At 34.6% G+C, this 18,149-nt stretch overlaps 1 protein-coding gene and 1 non-coding gene across 4 annotated transcripts; both read right to left on the bottom strand.

Annotated features, from left to right (window-relative positions):
• Positions 1-3,341: 3,341 nt before the first annotated feature.
• Positions 3,342-3,492, bottom strand: LOC125578885. Its single transcript, XR_007316963.1, has one exon. It is a non-coding gene; the product is annotated as a U4 spliceosomal RNA (small nuclear RNA).
• Positions 3,493-12,988: 9,496 nt separating this feature from the next.
• Positions 12,989-15,711, bottom strand: LOC106393394 (transcription factor bHLH49). 3 transcript variants are annotated; one of them, XM_048739073.1, is made up of 8 exons: positions 15,475-15,711; positions 14,394-15,174; positions 14,103-14,315; positions 13,951-14,016; positions 13,797-13,865; positions 13,463-13,705; positions 13,274-13,373; positions 12,989-13,185 (listed from the first exon to the last, which is right to left on the bottom strand). In XM_048739073.1, exons 2-8 carry the CDS (start codon positions 15,084-15,086, stop codon positions 13,148-13,150), a joined length of 1,422 nt encoding a protein of 473 aa, XP_048595030.1. In that variant the 5' UTR covers positions 15,087-15,174; positions 15,475-15,711; the 3' UTR covers positions 12,989-13,147. The 3 variants fall into 3 exon arrangements, with proteins under 3 accessions (XP_048595030.1, XP_013689550.2, XP_048595029.1); XM_013834096.3 differs by having other exon boundaries at positions 15,425-15,710; XM_048739072.1 differs by having other exon boundaries at positions 14,394-15,371; positions 15,475-15,710.
• Between the last annotated feature and the right edge of the window lie 2,438 nt (positions 15,712-18,149).

Raw genomic sequence — 18,149 nt, 5'->3', positions numbered from 1 at the left:
ACTAAGCTAAGGACTTTTCTAAAAATAAGTAATGACATATATAAAAGAGAAGTTTAAAATAAAACATATAAAAGAAAAGTTTAACATTAAAATTGAAAACACAAGAAAAATTACAAAGTGACAAAAAAAAAACATGCGTTTGAAGAGATCGATTTCGAGATCAGGTCTTCGCCATCGAAGCGAACCGACGCAGGTCGACTGAAACATCCCTTAATTAAGGCCCGTTTGCAACGTCCTTTTATCTTTTTTGATTTATTTTCAACCCAAAAACGATAAGGGTCGGGCCCAAGGGACGCCGATAATGATGCCCTTATATGGGAACAGAAAGAGAAGGGTTAGTAAGTATAATATATTATTGATTAATTGTAGTTTTGTTTGAGCACTTTATAAGGGATAGCAAACAAAGCATAGCGGTACAAAGTGAAGATCAACAGAAATCTAGAATTCGGTAGCATCGGTACAAAGTGAAGATCAACAGAAATCTAGAATTCGGTAGCATCGATCCGTTATCATAAGGATACGATGTCATTGTTTGAGAGCTTAACTTGGTACTTCGTACATGCTGATTATACCAAGATAGATTTTATGGCACTGGTGATTTATATTTGTGGTATGTAAATTTGAGTTTCTGATTTGAAAACGGAGTGGTTTAATAAATATAGAAATTTGTAATTTTGAGAAAGTAAAATATCTAAATGGTGTGAAAGGGATAGAAAATATTAAAAAGAAAATATCTTATTGAGGACAAAAATGGCAGAAGTCATATTGTAAATGAGAACCCAATAAAGCCTTTTATTTTATTTTTATTAGGCAGACATCATATAATAGTTGAAAGCTTATAGTATCTGCAGATGTTATGTTGCGTTTTGTTTTTCGCTTTTTAGCGGATAGAGCCAGTGTTGTTCTAAACATTGATAATATCATAATACATAGAAGTCAGTATAAATAACACAGATCCTTAAGTTCTAAACGTATAGAATAATGCAAATGGTTGACACCTTAGAGTAAAAACGATCAAAATCAAACAAAATCAAAAATTTATTATATTTAGTTAACCGTTTCTAAATCAAACAAAACAACAATCTAGTATAACTGTTCTGAACTAAATAAAACTAATAAATATGAAAATTATAAACAGATCTGATTTCAGTTTTTGTAATCATAGAATGAAAACAAAACGAACCGAGTTTTGTACCCCACGTTTCTCCATGGGGAAGTGAAGAATAACAGCATCAGAATGAGGAACAAAAGGGGTCCCTGGGAGAGATACCTTGCCAAGGAAGGAACGTCCATTAGTAGGTCTGTTTTGACTATAAGCCTGACCTTCAAGAGTGAGATAGTGAAGTCCAGATGGATCTGAGATGTTGAAGAAGAAACTCTCGTTCCAAACCGGGGCTAAGTCTCGATCGTTGATGGTTGTTCAGTGCTTCTGACCGTCGAAGTATAGTTCAACGAAAGCGTTTGTGGTTCCTTGACCGTCTCTTGGGAAGAGATTGTGTGATCCGATCACGTCTACCCCTAGCTTTAGATTGCTCGTCTTCATGAGATCACCGATCTTATTTTGTTGGATTTGATGAAAACTTATGAAAACGATTGCTCTTTGGTATGTTCTGTAAATAAAGTTGCAGAGCATACATTGTGACATGTTAAGTCTGTTTGGAGGGTCAGAGGAAGAGCAGCAGCGTTAGATTGAGTGCGGGTCGAGTCATCTACGGTCTGAATCATTACACAAATGTCATTTAAAATGGAATTCTTGACATCTTTTTTTTATATACGTTCAATTCATATTTTCCTTTAAGCAGAACATTTCTGACTGAGTACCAGGGCATAAGCATATGAAAGACGCAGATCAATTATGGAGCAAGGTATGAGCAGTCATGGTGCTTAAACATATAACAGCTGTTGACATTGTCCACATTAAAGAAATGTTTGAAAAAATTCATAATTATATCCGTTGTTCAAAACTTCCACTATCAAAACAACATCTCTATTGTGACTCCACCGATCTTCGAACATGGGACTCGTAGATGTATCTTGAAATTAACAAAGAATATTTAAGGATGCTATCTATTGTTTATTGGTTAGATCTTTAATTATTGGAGCAGGATAGTATGTGACTTACTTGTACTGGAAGACGACGTTACGGCTCGAGAAGGGGGTGGTGTTTCGTCAGGGTGTGGGTTAGGCGAAGAATCAGCCGGGAGAAGAAGAACGATAGGATCCCTAATTCAAATGGGGCACAAATAGAAAATGGGCTCAATTTTTTAAAAAAGAAGCCAGGCCCAATTCTAAAACACAGCATTTCACCGCAAAACGGATCGCACGTGAACGGTAGGGATATCAACGCTGAGAAACACCATTATCACAGGATGTCGACAGGTGGCACAAAATGCCCCTCCCTTCATGCTGACGTGGCAGCAGGAGGTGAGAGAAAACCCTGTTTTATATATATAGATACTACCTTTCAATGGTATTTATAATGAACCTAATAACGTAGCTACCAATCAATGTTATCTTTGTATGAAACGACCAACTCGTAATCTTGTGAACTTATTGTCATTAGCATTTCCACTTTGTTTTTTTTTTACAATATTTCTCAGAAGTGTTATCGAGGAAGAACCAAGGGTGTTCTGTGTTCCCAAAGAACAACCAATGATATTTGTCGTTACCAAACTATTTGGCATCGATTTTCTACAAGTACATACTAATGTTTTGTTGCACGAAACAAATACATATTTAAAACTCGTAGAATAAGCATGTTACATACACATTATTATCCTCGGATTCTTACCAACTGCTTGATCGTTGAATTTTATTTTGTCACATAACTTGTTTATGCTTTGGGCTTTTGCATGTGATTATATAGATTAATAAAACTTTAGGGCAGGTTCATTATCCACTTACGAAAACTGATGAAGCAACTCATTGGGGTACTACATAAACAAATAGCAGCAATCTGAAGTACAGCTTAGACCATCTCCAACCCACCTCTATTTTTATCTCTATATTTTCCTCTAAAATAGAGAAACTTTATTATAGAGGTGGATTTGCTCCAATGTATGCCTCTATAATAGAGTTCCTCTATTTATAGGGGAAAATATAGAGATTTGCTATTTTCATCTCTAAATATAGAGGTAAAAAGTAGGATTCCTCTATATTTTCCTCTAAAATAGAGGAACTCTATTATAGAGGCATACATTGGAGCAAATCCACCTCTATAATAGAGATCTCTATTTTAGAGAAAAATATAGAGACATACATTGGAGATGCTCTTAGAAGAGACTACTGAAACCTAAGTAAATGCAAGGCTACGTTAAAAAATTTAACTTAGAAAATTGTAGGGCTTTACCCCGGAGGGAGCCCTTCCAGAAATTCTCGAAGGCCCAAGACAAGCTTAGGCCCAGGAGGGGGTTTGGAAATAGTTTTCAACCAGCAATAGACGCGCCTCGGTTAGTACCTCATTAGCTGCGTCATTGCCCCAAGCGCAAAGATGTTTTTTAAGAAGGCACGCGAGTCCTTATTTATAGCGCATGTTATTGAGTTAAGAAAGTCTCACAAGCGATGTGGGATATATTAACGCACCGTCTCATATACACAAACAGGCTTTATACGTCTTGGGCCTAGGATTCGTCCCATTAGTTTCTTTTAGGCTTAAGTGGTAAAACAAATAGAGATGGGTTCTATTGCTTTTTACATTTCTTTGCAATTAATTTAACATGAAATTTTGATAAATCGCTAGGCGCTGTTTCTCTTGTTATTATTTCAGTCATTTTGTTCTAATGGATATTTTTTTAATTTTTAAGATGTTTATCATGAATTTGACAATAAAAGATCTTATGGTTTTTGTGAATCAATAATTCAAAACTTAACAAAAAAAAATCATAAATTAATAAGCTATGCACACATTAAGCTACTTATATATTTTATACATTATATACATTGTTTTATTCCGGGACAATGGGTTAAGTGTAGAAGTAGTGTTCCATCTCGAAACTACACTTCATTCTTCCACTATGATCCCTATAAATACTTGTTAATATGTGTATTTCCTTAGGTTAAGCTTGGTTTGTAACTGTTCAAAATTAACTCTCCACTCAGCTGTAAGAGCATGAGCATCAAAGGTTCATAAGCGAAGCTTTCACACATAAAAAAAATATATTATAATAATAGAATCTGATGAACTCGTCTTGTAGGGATGCCTCCGGATAAACCCGTTTCATCACTGTTTCGCAGACTCCACGCCATGTGGCAGCCCGCTATTGATCTGCGTATTTTTTTATTTTTTTTAAATCAAACGAAAAAGATTAATAAACAATTAAAGTTTGTGAACCTCCGGTTCGTTGATGCGCATGCTCTATGTCCTAAGACAACAATGTACTAATCTTAGACCAAAATTTATGAAAGCTACATGGAAATACGGATCACTGATTTATATTTTTGAATAAATCTTAGTATTAACTTACCAGCTTCATCATATCGCTCTTTATTAACAGCGCGTGCATATGTTTGTACTCTTTCGCATCAAGGCAAGCCTCTGCCCATTTGGTCAGTTTCCTTTTGTTTGAAGCAAAGCTAATTCATGAATCTTTTATTAAGAAAAATAATTATATTCAGATGCGCGTATATATGTGATAAGGTTTTTTCAGATTTTTGCCACTTTTAAAGCTTCGATGTCGGCTGCTTCTATGCCTCCCTCACCCACTCTCAAGACTATCCTCTCCCCCATTTGTCTTTTTTTTTTTTTTTTTTGTAAGTGTCCCCCATTTGTCTTTCTTTCTTCATTTGTTTTTTTATCACTTAGCGTATTTTTACATTTCATTTTTAGCTTACATAGAGCATCTTATGTTTAGGTAACTAGGTTTTATATAAACACACAAGAGTATCATTATAACCAAATCGTTTCTCTAAAGTCCAAGTTGGGTTAATTACCACACTTTTTTTTTGTCTAAATTTAATTACCACACTTGAAATGACGCTACCGTATCGATACATAATTAGGACGGGATGGTGACTTAAAACAATTTCTTATTGCGTAATATATTATTGGACTGGACTAATTATATCAGCTAACTTAGCTATGAAACAATTAACAAGTTATCATTATATGCTTAAATAATGAACTTGATATATCTACAGAGCCAGTCCTTAGAGTCTGAGGCTATAGAAGTATAGACCGTGTAAGAAAGATTTCTACAGTTTGGAAACCTAAAATTCATTTTTTATAAATTTAAAAATCTATTTATATATAATTTTTAAAAAATTTTGGGAATTTGAAACGAATGTTTCATCTGGCAACCCAGATGGCCTTGTATATCCATAAACTTCGACAACAGTCTCAGCGACAACAAAATAGTATACCTTATTTTTTTAGAAGAGCATGAACCTCATATCACGAATACGTTGTCTTTTTGACTACTTTTTAAAACAATTATTAGAAAATGATTAAGGCTTTATATTTGATACGTCGATGATACTGTCTTACTTCTGTCTTCAACAATCATGAGACACGAATTCTAGCCACAAAAACGGAGACAAAGGCCATGCACAAGTTTGCAAGGAACCACACACCGTTATACGTAATACCATTAATCATATGATTTGTATTATGAGTATTAGTGTATAATATATATATATTACTATAGTTATGTCATATGTGCATATAGCATATATAAGGGCAAATTTTCTGTGTGTATATTGTGTATATGTTTAGCTCGCAATCGAATTTTATTTTAATATTCAAGATATGATACTATGATAGGATCAGTGTTTCGAAATCCGATACGGACACTGAACCGGATAATTTACCGGATCACCAGGTTATTGGGTCGACCGCGAATTAATAAATTAATTAATTTTGTTATATAATAATATATTAGCTATTGAAACATATAAGAAATTTTTTATGTATTATAAAACATTTGGAAAAATACTTAAATTTAGTTTTTTCCATTTCACATACAAAATATCAACAAAAAAATTAGACTATTTAACAATTTTGTAACAAGTTACGAGTTATGACATATAATAAAAATATATCAAGACTTAAAATCTGTAAGTATCTAAATATTTAATGTGAATAATTAAATTAAATTCAAATCCAAAATAAGCCAAAAGTTAAACATAAAATTTAAGAAATTATCACTAATAAACTAATGGTAAATCACATCAACTAGTTTTGTTAATAAATTCATAATCCACATGATTATATGATCTTTTTATTTTTGAAAAAAACTAAAAATTTAGCTTTTTAATTAGAATTGAAATCAGATTCTAATAATTTAACTAAAAAAATAAAATTAAAATTTATGTAATGTTTTAACCGGTAGCCGGGTTTCGAGTTTTAACTATTTTTTGTAGGTTTTACCGGGTCTTTATATATATAATGGGTTTTTTTCTTAAAATCCAAATTGGATTACACACCAAGCCACCATATTTAGCGGTTCGACCGCATGTCCATGTCCGATTTCAGAACACTGGATAGGATCATTCATGTCTGATATGCTGGTGTCTGGAACTTGCTCCTCAGAGATTATCTTGGATTGTTAATTTTCCGCTTAGTTATTCTTCGTTCTTGGTTTAAAAAGAAGGCTTCTAGAATTCACATATCCTTTTAGAGCATGTCTTTTGACCAAAAGAATATCCCTTCCAATTTTTTTAATAGGTAATTCGTTAATATACCTTAAATTATATGAAAGCACCAATCATTAATTTGATTATGTATTTTTCTTTTGATATCAACATTTTATTAGGGGTGGATCTTTGATTTTCCCTAGTATGGTATTGTGGCAAATCACATTGGTAAGCTTTTCATCACATGTGCTATCTTGGAGAATGGATCAAGCTTAATCGATTTTGGAAAATTCTATCCATTAGTGTAATTATGAGATGATAGGACAGTAAAAGTAATTCTTCACATTTTCTGTTATTCTTTTCACGCCAAATGTGATAGTATTGGAATAAGTTAGATTTCCTAATAGATATATGCAAATATGTAATCTTACCTTATTTCCTAAGATTTAGGATTCTCTGTATTGTATAAATACATGACCTTATGGTCCGTGAAATACAAGTTAATATTCTCTAATTCATAACTTGACATGGTATCAGAGCACAGATCCTAATAAAGTTAAACTCCTAATTAATATTAACCCTACCCGACCGGGTATATAGGTCGTAATTGACTCGCTCGACCGAGTATAACTGTCTTAAAAAGTTTCCGAGACTTCTGGCCGATAAGAGCCATCATCTCGAGGAGGGGTATTAAGGGATATGTATCCCACATTGGAAAATCAATGGGACATTAAGTAATATATAAAGAGTTTAGGGTCAATCCACTAATTGCCAATTGGTTTTAAGTTGGAAGCCCATAATAAACCCGAATCTAACATGGTATCATATTATTAATCGCACGCCCTCTGCCCTTCTCGACAACAAGACTCCATTTGAAAAGCTCTATGGCTCTGCTCCTTCTTACAAACATCTTCGCGTCATTGGTTGCTTGGCATATGCTCACAATCTTGATCATAAGGGTGATAAGTTTACATCAAGGAGTCGTCGCTGCGTGTTACTAGGTTATCCATATGGTAAGAAAGGCTGGAAGCTTTATGATTTGGAGCGTAAGGTTGTGTTTTCTTCTCGTGATGTGGTGTTCCGAGAAAAGATATTTCCCTTTGCAACCTCGACTCCATCTTCTCCTGTTAAAACTGTTGTTAACGCTCCTGTTGTTCATATGGATGATAATGACGATGATGATGCATCTGATAGTGTGTCTGATCAAACCCCTCCGTTGCTACCCGAACCAGTTGTGGTTCAGACGAATGATCCTGCTCCAGCTCCAGAGCAGCCCACAGAACTTCTCGGCAGAGGACACCGAATAAAGAAACCTTCTACCCGTCTGCAGGGTTTTGTTGCTAATGCAGTACGTATTGATCCTTCTCCTCTCTCTCTCTCTACACCTTCATCCGCACCACAGCATCTCTCAGGTCCAGTGTATCCTATCTCTGACTATCTCTCTGCAACTAAATTCTCTGACAATCATCGCAGTTTTATATCTGGTTTGTCAGCTCAGGTCTTACCACGATCATTTCATGAAGCAATGAAAGATAAAGTTTGGCGTGATGCTGCTCAACTTGAGATCGTGGCATTGGAAGATCAACATACTTGGGATTTAGTTGACCTTCCCCCTGGTAAGAAAGCTCTTGGCAATCGCTGGGTATGGACGATTAAATACCTTCCTGATGGAACTGTATTACGACATAAAGGTCGCTTAGTGGTGTTTGGAAATCATCAGAGAGAGGGTTTGGACTACGACGAAACTTTTTCGCCTGTAGCTAAAATGACAACGGTTCGTTTGTTCTTGGACTTTGCAGTTAAAATGAATTATGAAATCCATCAAATGGATGTGCATAATGCATTTCTACATGGAGATTTACATGAGGAAGTCTACATGAAAATACCTCAAGGTTTTGGTTCTCCGAATGATACACGAGTTTGTCGCTTGCGCAAGTCTCTTTACGGCCTTAAGCAGTCTCCACGGTGTTGGTTCTCAAAATTAGCTGATTCACTTCGCGCTTATGGTTTCAAGCAAACACGGTCAGATTATTCATTGTTTGTATACTACAAAAATGGGGTCTCTCTTCGGGTGTTAGTGTATGTTGATGACCTTATAATCTCGGGTAACACACCTTTTGCGATTCAAGAATTCAAGGACTACCTTTCTACATGTTTTCATATGAAAGATCTTGGCCATCTCAAGTATTTTTTAGGCCTGGAAGTGGCTAGGAGTTCTCAAGGTATTTACTTAAGCCAGCAGAAATATGCAACCGATATTGTGTCTGAAGTTGGTCTTCTTGGCTGTAAACCGGTTGGGTCTCCGATAGATCAGAATCATCGGTTGGGTCTAGCTACTGGGCGTCTTCTTGATGACCCACAGAGGTACCGACGCTTGGTGGGTCGGCTTATTTACCTTTCTGCAACTCGTCCGGATCTTACATATGCGATTCATACTCTTTCGCAATTTATGCATTGTCCACGGGAGGATCATTGGCTGGCAGCGTTAAAAGTTGTTCGTTATCTTAAAGGAACACTTGGTCAGGGAATTATTTTTAGTGCCAAGTCGTCATTTCATTTTACAGGCTGGTGTGATTCGGATTGGGCAGCCTGTCCTCTAACAAGACGTTCTCTCACAGGTTGGATTGTTCAGTTTGGTTCTTCTCCTATTTCTTGGCAAACAAGGAAACAAGATACGGTGTCATGTTCCTCTGCAGAGGCAGAGTACCGAGCTCTCAATGAGGTTACTCGTGAGTTGAAATGGGTCAAAGCACTGCTAAAGGAGATGGGATATGATCATATTGGACCTATGTCGATCAAGTGTGATAGCAAACCGGCATTGCACATTAGTTCCAATCCAGTTTTTCATGAACGAACAAAACATATAGAGGTGGATTGTCATGCAGTTCGAGATGAGATACTTAAAGGAGTTATTCGACCATGTCATGTCTCCACCAAAGACCAATTGGCTGATATTCTAACAAAGGCTTTGGGAAGAAAGGAATTTGAGGCATTCATTTTCAAGTTGGGCATTACTAACTTGTATGCTCCAACTTGAGGGGGGGTATTGGAATAAGTTAGATTTCCTAATAGATATATGCAAATATGTAATCTTACCTTATTTCCTAAGATTTAGGATTCTCTGTATTGTATAAATACATGACCTTATGGTCCGTGAAATACAAGTTAATATTCTCTAATTCATAACTTGTCAGATAGGCAGTTGTTTGATATACATATCTTACTATGAATGTTTTGAAATGATAAATCCACGCTATAAAATTTATATGTCAACATTTTTGCCTTACTACCGAAGGAAAAGTTCATGGCCGTACAAAGCTAGGCAAGAAATCTCGAACCCAAAGTTGCAACATCAGATTTGATGTGATTGTAAACAGAAAAAAGGTCACGTAGGTTTTTCTTTATAATGAATGGCAGTATGTAAATGATGTCAACTGATATCATAAAGTCGTTTTCTATATATTTGAGGCATATTTATGATCTGCAACGTGTGTCCATAAATGTTTGAAATTATCTTAGGATTTATTTTTGGGAAATTGTAGCGATTAGTCTACCATAAAATAAATATTTGTGGTCTATAGCTACGGAGAACAGCTAGGAATTCTTATAGAATCATCCAATTTTACCTGAAATTTAACTTCATTAAATCAAAAACCATGTTTTTTTGGTCCACTCTATAAAAAATTACTATACTTAATAAAGAATCATTGTTTGCAACCTAATGATTTATGCTAATATCGTAATGATGTAAATTTAATTTCTATAATTTGCATGTGTGAGTTGTGACAAATATAAGAAATTGCAATTTATTATAAACAAAGAAAAGAGAATCACTAATTGAGTAGAACAGTCTAATAAACAAAACATAATGATAACACCATTTAAAGACACACAAATATGGTATCATGACCTTGTTTTAAATATTTATATATTTATTCCACATAATTCTTATCAAATTTAAAATATACTATTTTCTTCATAGTATTGTAGTTTTAGAATAATTAATTTTATAAATTCTAATTATTAATTTAAATATTTAAATATTCTAAGAGATCGAATTATGTTAAAAAATACACCAATTTATGTTGTTTTGAGTGTATACTTACTTAATATTGATTTAAATATATATATAAATATAATTTAGTGTTATTCAATTAGATTTTTTTTTGGAATTAGAATTATAATTATATATGTTGGACATGATTTCTAATAACTCCACATATAAATATTTTCAAAATCATTTAGGCTTATATATCGATGCATTTTAGTGAAATATTTTATAATTAAAATTGAATAACACCAAAATTTTAAATATATAATATATCAATCATCTAATAACATTGAATTTTTAAAACATATTAGGTTTATTTATTAGTCGATTATGAATACATTTATACACCAAACATAAATTTGATTTGCAAAACAAAATTCAGTTGTTTCCCTCTTTTTCTGATTCATCTCTCTTCTCGAAAGAGAGAAACTTAATGATAAAAAATTCAAGAAAGATGGAGACGAATCTCCAGCGTCTCTCGCAATGTCTTCTCGACACGCTCTCTCCAGACTCAGAGCTTTGTCGAGCAGCTGAGACGTTGCTATTGGATTCTGCCGGTTTACCTGACTACGGCCTAACCGTTCTCCGGCTGGTGGTTGACTCCTCAGATGATCAGACCCGTCACGTCGCTTCTGTTGCCTTCAAGAACCATCTCCGTTCACGGTGTCTCTCTGACGGTATCTCACCGGTCACAGATTCGGAGAAAGAGCAAATCAAGACTTGCATAGTCTCCCTTATGGAGTCTTCTTCTCTATCCCATCTAGAGCCAGTTGAGTGAAGCCATGATTTTCATTGGTCAGAAAGATTACCTAAAATCTTGGCCTACCTTTCTTCCTAGTCTTATCTCCCAACTTTAGGTAGCCGCTTCAGCACACGATTATGCATCCGTCAATGGTATTCTTTGGACAGCTAATTCGATTTGCAAAATTTTTGGGCACAAGTACATTACCGATGATCAACTGATTGATTTGAAGTATTGTCGTGATACATTTTCTGAACCGCTTATCAACATGTTCCGATTTACTGATTCATTTTTTCAAACGACTGGGACCTCTTCTTACACAGTGGTGAACCTCAAATCTTTGATTGAGTCCCAAAATTTGTGCTGCTCCATATGTTTGTGATGGAGTGGAAGCAATGATAAACAGCTCGACCAAGGGGTTATGGAACCATGCTTATGACATGCCATCTCAACCAAGAGATTCTAGAGAATCCTCGCTTGGGACATGTTTTTTGATTGATGAATCTAATCAAATTAATATAAGAGATATATAATATTATTCTACCAAAAGCTAAAAATCTTTATTAATCAAATAAAAAATGAATAAAATGAATGCCTATTTATAATAAAGATATTTGGATACTATCCAAATATTTTACTGCATCAGGTTTCGCCGTCCAAGAAAGATTTGTCCTCGAATCTTCAAACGATTTTCCACATATGATTCTGCACAGAATCTTCGCAAGTTGAATCTGCACGAGCCAAACTCTTCATAGAACTGGATACACCTTACTTTTGATGTGCTTTCTTGATGTACCTCTTAGTGTATAATGCCGATCATGAGTATGCTTAATTAGGAATGCCATCTGATTTTTTTTTTGGTGAAAAAAGTTCATGATTTAAAACTTATCTTCTTCTTTTTTTTGCTTGATTTGAAACTTATCTTTAAAACGCTTAATTTGAATGTTTTTTTACTAATCATATAGTTTCTGGTTTTCTTTCGATGTGCAGACATATCTTGGGATTCAAATCTTTAGATTCTACTTCAGGTGCACCCCTTGCATCCGTCAATGGTATTCTTGGGACAGCTAATTCAATTTGCGAAAAGTTTAGGCACAAGTACATGATCGATGACAAGCTGCTTGATTTGAAGTATTATCATGATCCGTTTTTCTGAACCGTTTATCAACATGTTCCGATTAGCTGATTCATTTTTTCAAACGACTGGGACCTCTTTTTACACAGTGGTGGAGTCCCAAAAGTTGTGCTTTTCCATATGTTTGTCACTCAGCTTTCAAGTCCTGCGAGAGTATTTTCATAACTGTATGGAAAGTCTAATGTTTCAACTTTCTAGGTACTTACAATCTTTTGCCATTCCAGAACTCGTAGAAGTGGTGAATGATCGCAATGTTTTCTGATGGTTCACAGAAATCTTGTGTATTTCAAATATTTTTGAAATATAACTTATGTAGCTACTGCAGCATTACACTATTCATCTGAAATACAAATGATAATGTTAATCTATTTTTTTCTCACATCCTCAACAAATTTATTTCGAAAGTTTGAGAAATATGTACATTTTCAGGCATTTCTCCAAGGACTCTACAATACAAATACTCAAAAAAAAAAAGGTTAGATAACTTATATAGAACTGTCTTGAATCGTTGGTGTTTTTACTCTTAACTGCGTAGTAGTACTAGTAGGTTCGTATTCGTTAATAGTAACATCATTATAATACAGAAAACAAAGTAATAGAAAAAAAAGGATTACAAGAATTTAATACTCTATCTAACAAGAAGAAAATCTCATGGCTCAACCTTCATGTTTGAAGATGGAAGAGATGCTGCAATAACTAAATAAAAACACAGTTTTAGTAAAACAAATATTATATTTTGTGGTGAAAAGGTTAAAAAGAGGTTTCAGTTTTTCACCAGTAGCTGTTGCTGCCGCTTCAGGGTCAGATGGGACATCACCAGCTCCATAGTTAATGTGTATCACATTTTGCAAATCACCTTCCCATCCATTTGTTTCCTATTTAGAAATATGAATCAGCAAAACACAATCAGATTATGATCTCGGATTAGTTCAATCTCCACATTACAGACCAGTTATTACAATACCTGTCGCTTGTATCCACCATTCATGGGAGACAACGGAGAGGTAATGTTCCTTCCAATGCTTGAAAGGGTCTGTTGCATGAATCCATGTGGTAGAGGAGGACAAACCATCGGCATGTTTTGCGGAAACGGTGTTGCAGATGAAGAACCACCTCGTAGCGGAAGCTCTCTTACATCTTTTGCAAGAAGAGCTTCAAGGTTAAAGTCCATTTGTGGGTTCACAGTTGCAAGCTTCATCGATAAAAACTGCTCAAACACAAAAAGAGAAGCAAAATGAATTACAACAAGCAACACACATAAGAGTACATACATAATTGAGAATAAGGAAACTAAGTACCTCAACTTGGCGTTGTAGAGACTGCACATAGTTTATAATTTCGTCAAGCATAACTGCCTTTCCAGTCACCTGTAAACATACATCTCTCTGCATTAGCTTTTGTTTCTCTTCTTATACATCAATGTTCATCAGCATATATGAAAAGACTCCATACCTTGTTGCAACCAGGTACAAGATCTTGAAGAAACTTCATCCTCTCACTAATTTTTTCTCTCCTCACCTACAATCACAAACAAGTAAATTAAATCATAAAACCAGTAAGAAACTGCTTCCATTTAACTTCCAAGATGGTTTAAGAAACTGTACTCTTTCTGCAAGACTGTGGCTATTTGTAGCCTGGCCTCTACGCGCTCTCACATGAATGTACCCATCTTTGGGATCAGACGCTTGTTTGCCCTGTTGTTTCCCACTGTTAGTTTTGTTGCCAGGCGAGTTTGGACTTTGCTCATCATTCCCCTTCTTATCACCATTGTTCTCTGCTTCTTCCTCAGATTTCTGTGACTGTTCTGCTTCAGAATTCTACAAAACAGAAACATTACCAAAATGTTAAAAGAAAACTAAGAGAATCAAAAGTATAATACAACTTCAAATCTTCACCTGTCTATTTCTTTTCCTCTTCTTTGAGTCTTTGGAAGAGGTTTCCCCACCTTTCTGACCACTAGACTGAGTATCCTCCGACACATTTGGTTTACTAGCTTGTTCACTAGATCTAACATTAGGGTCTTTCATTGCTGTAGTAGCTACACCAACATTTACTTCACTACTCGGACACTGCCCTTGAAGAAACAAACCAACAGACTCCGGATTCCCAAGTGGTTGGTTCACCATATCACTAAAGAGCGAAAACCTCGCTGCACGCTCTATAAACCCTGAATCAGCCGGGAACTGAGCCATGCTAGGAGGAAGGAAGCTACTCGCATTCGGCAAGAAAAGACCATTGCCTTTAGGAGGCAACAGATTAGGCATACTCCAACCCATTTCAAGAGATCTATCCATATTACCCCTAAGGCAAGAAGACGAAGAAGATGAGGGGTGACCACCACTGAAACCGCCATAACCCACAGCTTGAACATTTGTGGGATCATACCAAAGAGTTTGCCCAAACGAGTCCATCATTTGAGATGGAGAACAAGACGCTGTGATCAGATTCTCTGTAGAGTATGAGCCAAAGGGCGGCGCAGAAACGGGATTAGAACCAGAGATTCGCCAATCTGATGGATGATTATCAGCTGAATCGTAACCAGTGTTCCTCTTCTCTCCTGAAAACTCTTCTTTCTCATTTACATCCATCTCTTCTAATAACACTACAGACCAATAACACTTCCCACACAAACACAACCACTTTGGTCTCTAGAGATGCAGAGAAGGCACACTCCACCTTGTAAGAACAAGAGCAAAGCTCAATCAATAGAAGCAAAAGTCTCGGACTTGATAGTACAAAACAAACCAAGTACTTAGAAACCCAAAAGACACGAGTGAACTTAAGGAATCTCAGGAGAGACCAGTCAACGGAACAGAAAGGATCATGCTTTTTTCCGTACGAACCCCCAAAAGAAAACAGAGCTTTGACAAACCCTAGACCAGATTTAAAGGAGGTAATGAAGTTAAAAGAGTCAGGAGAAAGATACCCATTTACAGAATCAGTATAAAGCTTCAAACTTTTTGCTCAATTTCTCACCAGAAGCTTTACAGAAATGGGTCCTTGAGTCAGATAACAAAAACCCTTTTCTCTGTTCTTCAGCTGCACAGAGAGGAGAGAGAGGGAAAGATAGCAAAGGAGTGGCTTTTTAGAAGAAGGGAAGTGAAGAAGAAAGGGAAAGAGATTTAGCTTAGACCCACGCTTGCATAAAAATAAGAGCTTTTTGATCATTTAACATGAACACCGCCATCGCCAAAGTAATAAGTATCCAAGCATTATAACTTTGCAGAGTTTTATTTATTTTCCTTTTTGTGAAAGGCTGCCTTGGTTACTATAATTTTAAAATTGATTGATTACAATTAAAAATAAATACTCCCTTCGTTTCATAATAGATGATGTTTTAGAAGATTTTTGTTGTTTCAAAATAGATGATATTTTGATATTTTTATGTTATTTTTAACTTTATTGAAAATTGTGTAACCAATTAGATGCTATAGTCATTTCTGTAATTGGTTAGATGATTTTTAAATTATATTTTTAAAACTATTTTTTAGAGAAAATTAAATTTTTTAATTTTTGTGCAATAAATAATAACATCATCTATTTTGAAACGGAGTAAATATGGTTTAACACGTAATTATTCCAATTAGAGCAATCGGCTGACAGTGACAACTTTCATTTTGGGGATTTTTCTTTTATCTTTAAAATCCTCGAAAACAGGCTTTCATGATTTCTTTTCTTGTTTTCATAATTAATAAACTTAGGTTTGACTGGTAAAAACATTTCCTAAACTCATCTAGCCTAAGCCTACTTTATAAAATTATCTTTTCTATCTTTCGTATATCACATTATATTGACATTTACTGAGATAAATTATTATTATTTCATTTTCTTCTATAGTAAATTTTATTGTATTTAAAAAAAAACTGTTTAAAACAAAATAGAAATCAGAAGAAAAAGAAAGTTAAAAATATTATATTATTTTATTTATTAGTTTCAAAAATTATAAACTGTATTATAATCTATAGAGTTTATAAGAGATCTCTTACTAATAAACATATATGGCCGGATGGCCCTATAGTCTTACTATTATTATGAGCTTAATGTTTGACATACTTATTTTTGTGTCAGACATGTGCAGTTTCAATGTTGAATAAGTTCAAGTTTTCATATTAAAATGTTTTTCAGCGTATATAACAATATATTATATTATATAGCGTAAAATCTCAAATCTTAGACTCCGAATGGTAACTGCGTTTAAGCAATGCGGGACAAGCGGTTTAACTGTAGTACGGTTTTAATAGTTATAAAAACGTATAGATATATGGTATATATAAAGATTTTTGTTACTGTTAACTGCGATGCGGGACGAAGCGGTTCGTAACATTCAAAGCCTTAATGTTAGATGGGTTATAGACACCCACATCTTAGTTTACTAGATGTAGATGGATATGAATGAACTGGGAGCACGAAACCACGTTCGACGTGAATTATCTTTGTATTCAGAAGTAGAAACATTATAATGGACGATGGGCAATAGAGAATATGCTTTAACATTTAGCATGTCAGAGCTTTAGGACAGATTGTAAAGAGCTGATTGATATGAATATGATCAAGGAGCTTCATACATGGTCGAGCTTTATAACATAATTAGAAAGGATTGAGATTCCATGTTTCTTGGACTTCAAGATCACATGTGTTCTACGAGCGCAAAATCAGATTTTAAACTTTCTAGTTAAGACTGTTAATTTTTTTTATTTTATTTGTTGCTATGTTCTGCTTGGTTAACCAGATGCACTTCAAGTTTGGGAAATAGAATAACCATTATAAAAAAAATGTTAAATCTCTCTTTTGTCCAGTGTTGTGGTATAATGCTTGTGAATAAATCATAACCATTATTGGTTTCATGTTCAGTGTTTTGGATTTTGTACCGAATCATACGTAATTCTTAAACAAATGAGTTTTATTTTCATGCACGGTTTTAATTTCGTGTCTTTTGACCGCTTGCTTTCGCTAAAGAATAATTTTGCAGCTCAAGTCTAGTTGTAAACCGTACTGCTAAAATATTCATAGCAATTATTTACTACTATATGTCGATAAGAAAAAATATTTCAATAATAGACATATTGTTAATTAGATCTTATTTACTACTGCTTGGAATAGATTAATTAGATAATCAAATTGTTACATTATGTCAGCTTAGGCAACTTTTTTTAGGCAACTTGAGACCCTTTATTCAAATGAAAATGATTCTTACAATCTTTGTTAGTCAAATAATCTATGAGATCTTCGTGGTAGATAGAGGCCTTTTTAAGTTAACAATTATTTTGTACAATTATGTTTGTTTTTAGGCTGTTTTTTTTAAGTTCTCCAATATGGATTTGGAGAAACTGCATTGGCCAGACGATGCATCGGTCTGAGGGGGAGCTTCTATAGCTTTGCGTGGCTCATATGAAGTCGTATCCAACGAAGACTGGAGAAAATCTAAAACATGTTTACCAGTTAATATATTAACTTATTTCGATTTCCATCGGATTTTTTTAGTATATGTAAGCCCATATATTTATGATTGTGAATGACTTATGTTTTATTCTATGGTTTTGCTGATAAAACATATGTAAGTTTTAGGTATCGCTAAACGGATTGATAATTTAGATGTTGAGGTGTATGAAGTGTTCATTTATAGTAACAAGATATTCAATCTCCAGAATCGG

This window comes from Brassica napus, chromosome A9, assembly GCF_020379485.1.
Source record: "Brassica napus cultivar Da-Ae chromosome A9, Da-Ae, whole genome shotgun sequence".
In the NCBI taxonomy this organism is placed as follows: domain Eukaryota; kingdom Viridiplantae; phylum Streptophyta; class Magnoliopsida; order Brassicales; family Brassicaceae; genus Brassica; species Brassica napus.
This window is presented reverse-complemented; position numbering and strand designations above follow the sequence as displayed.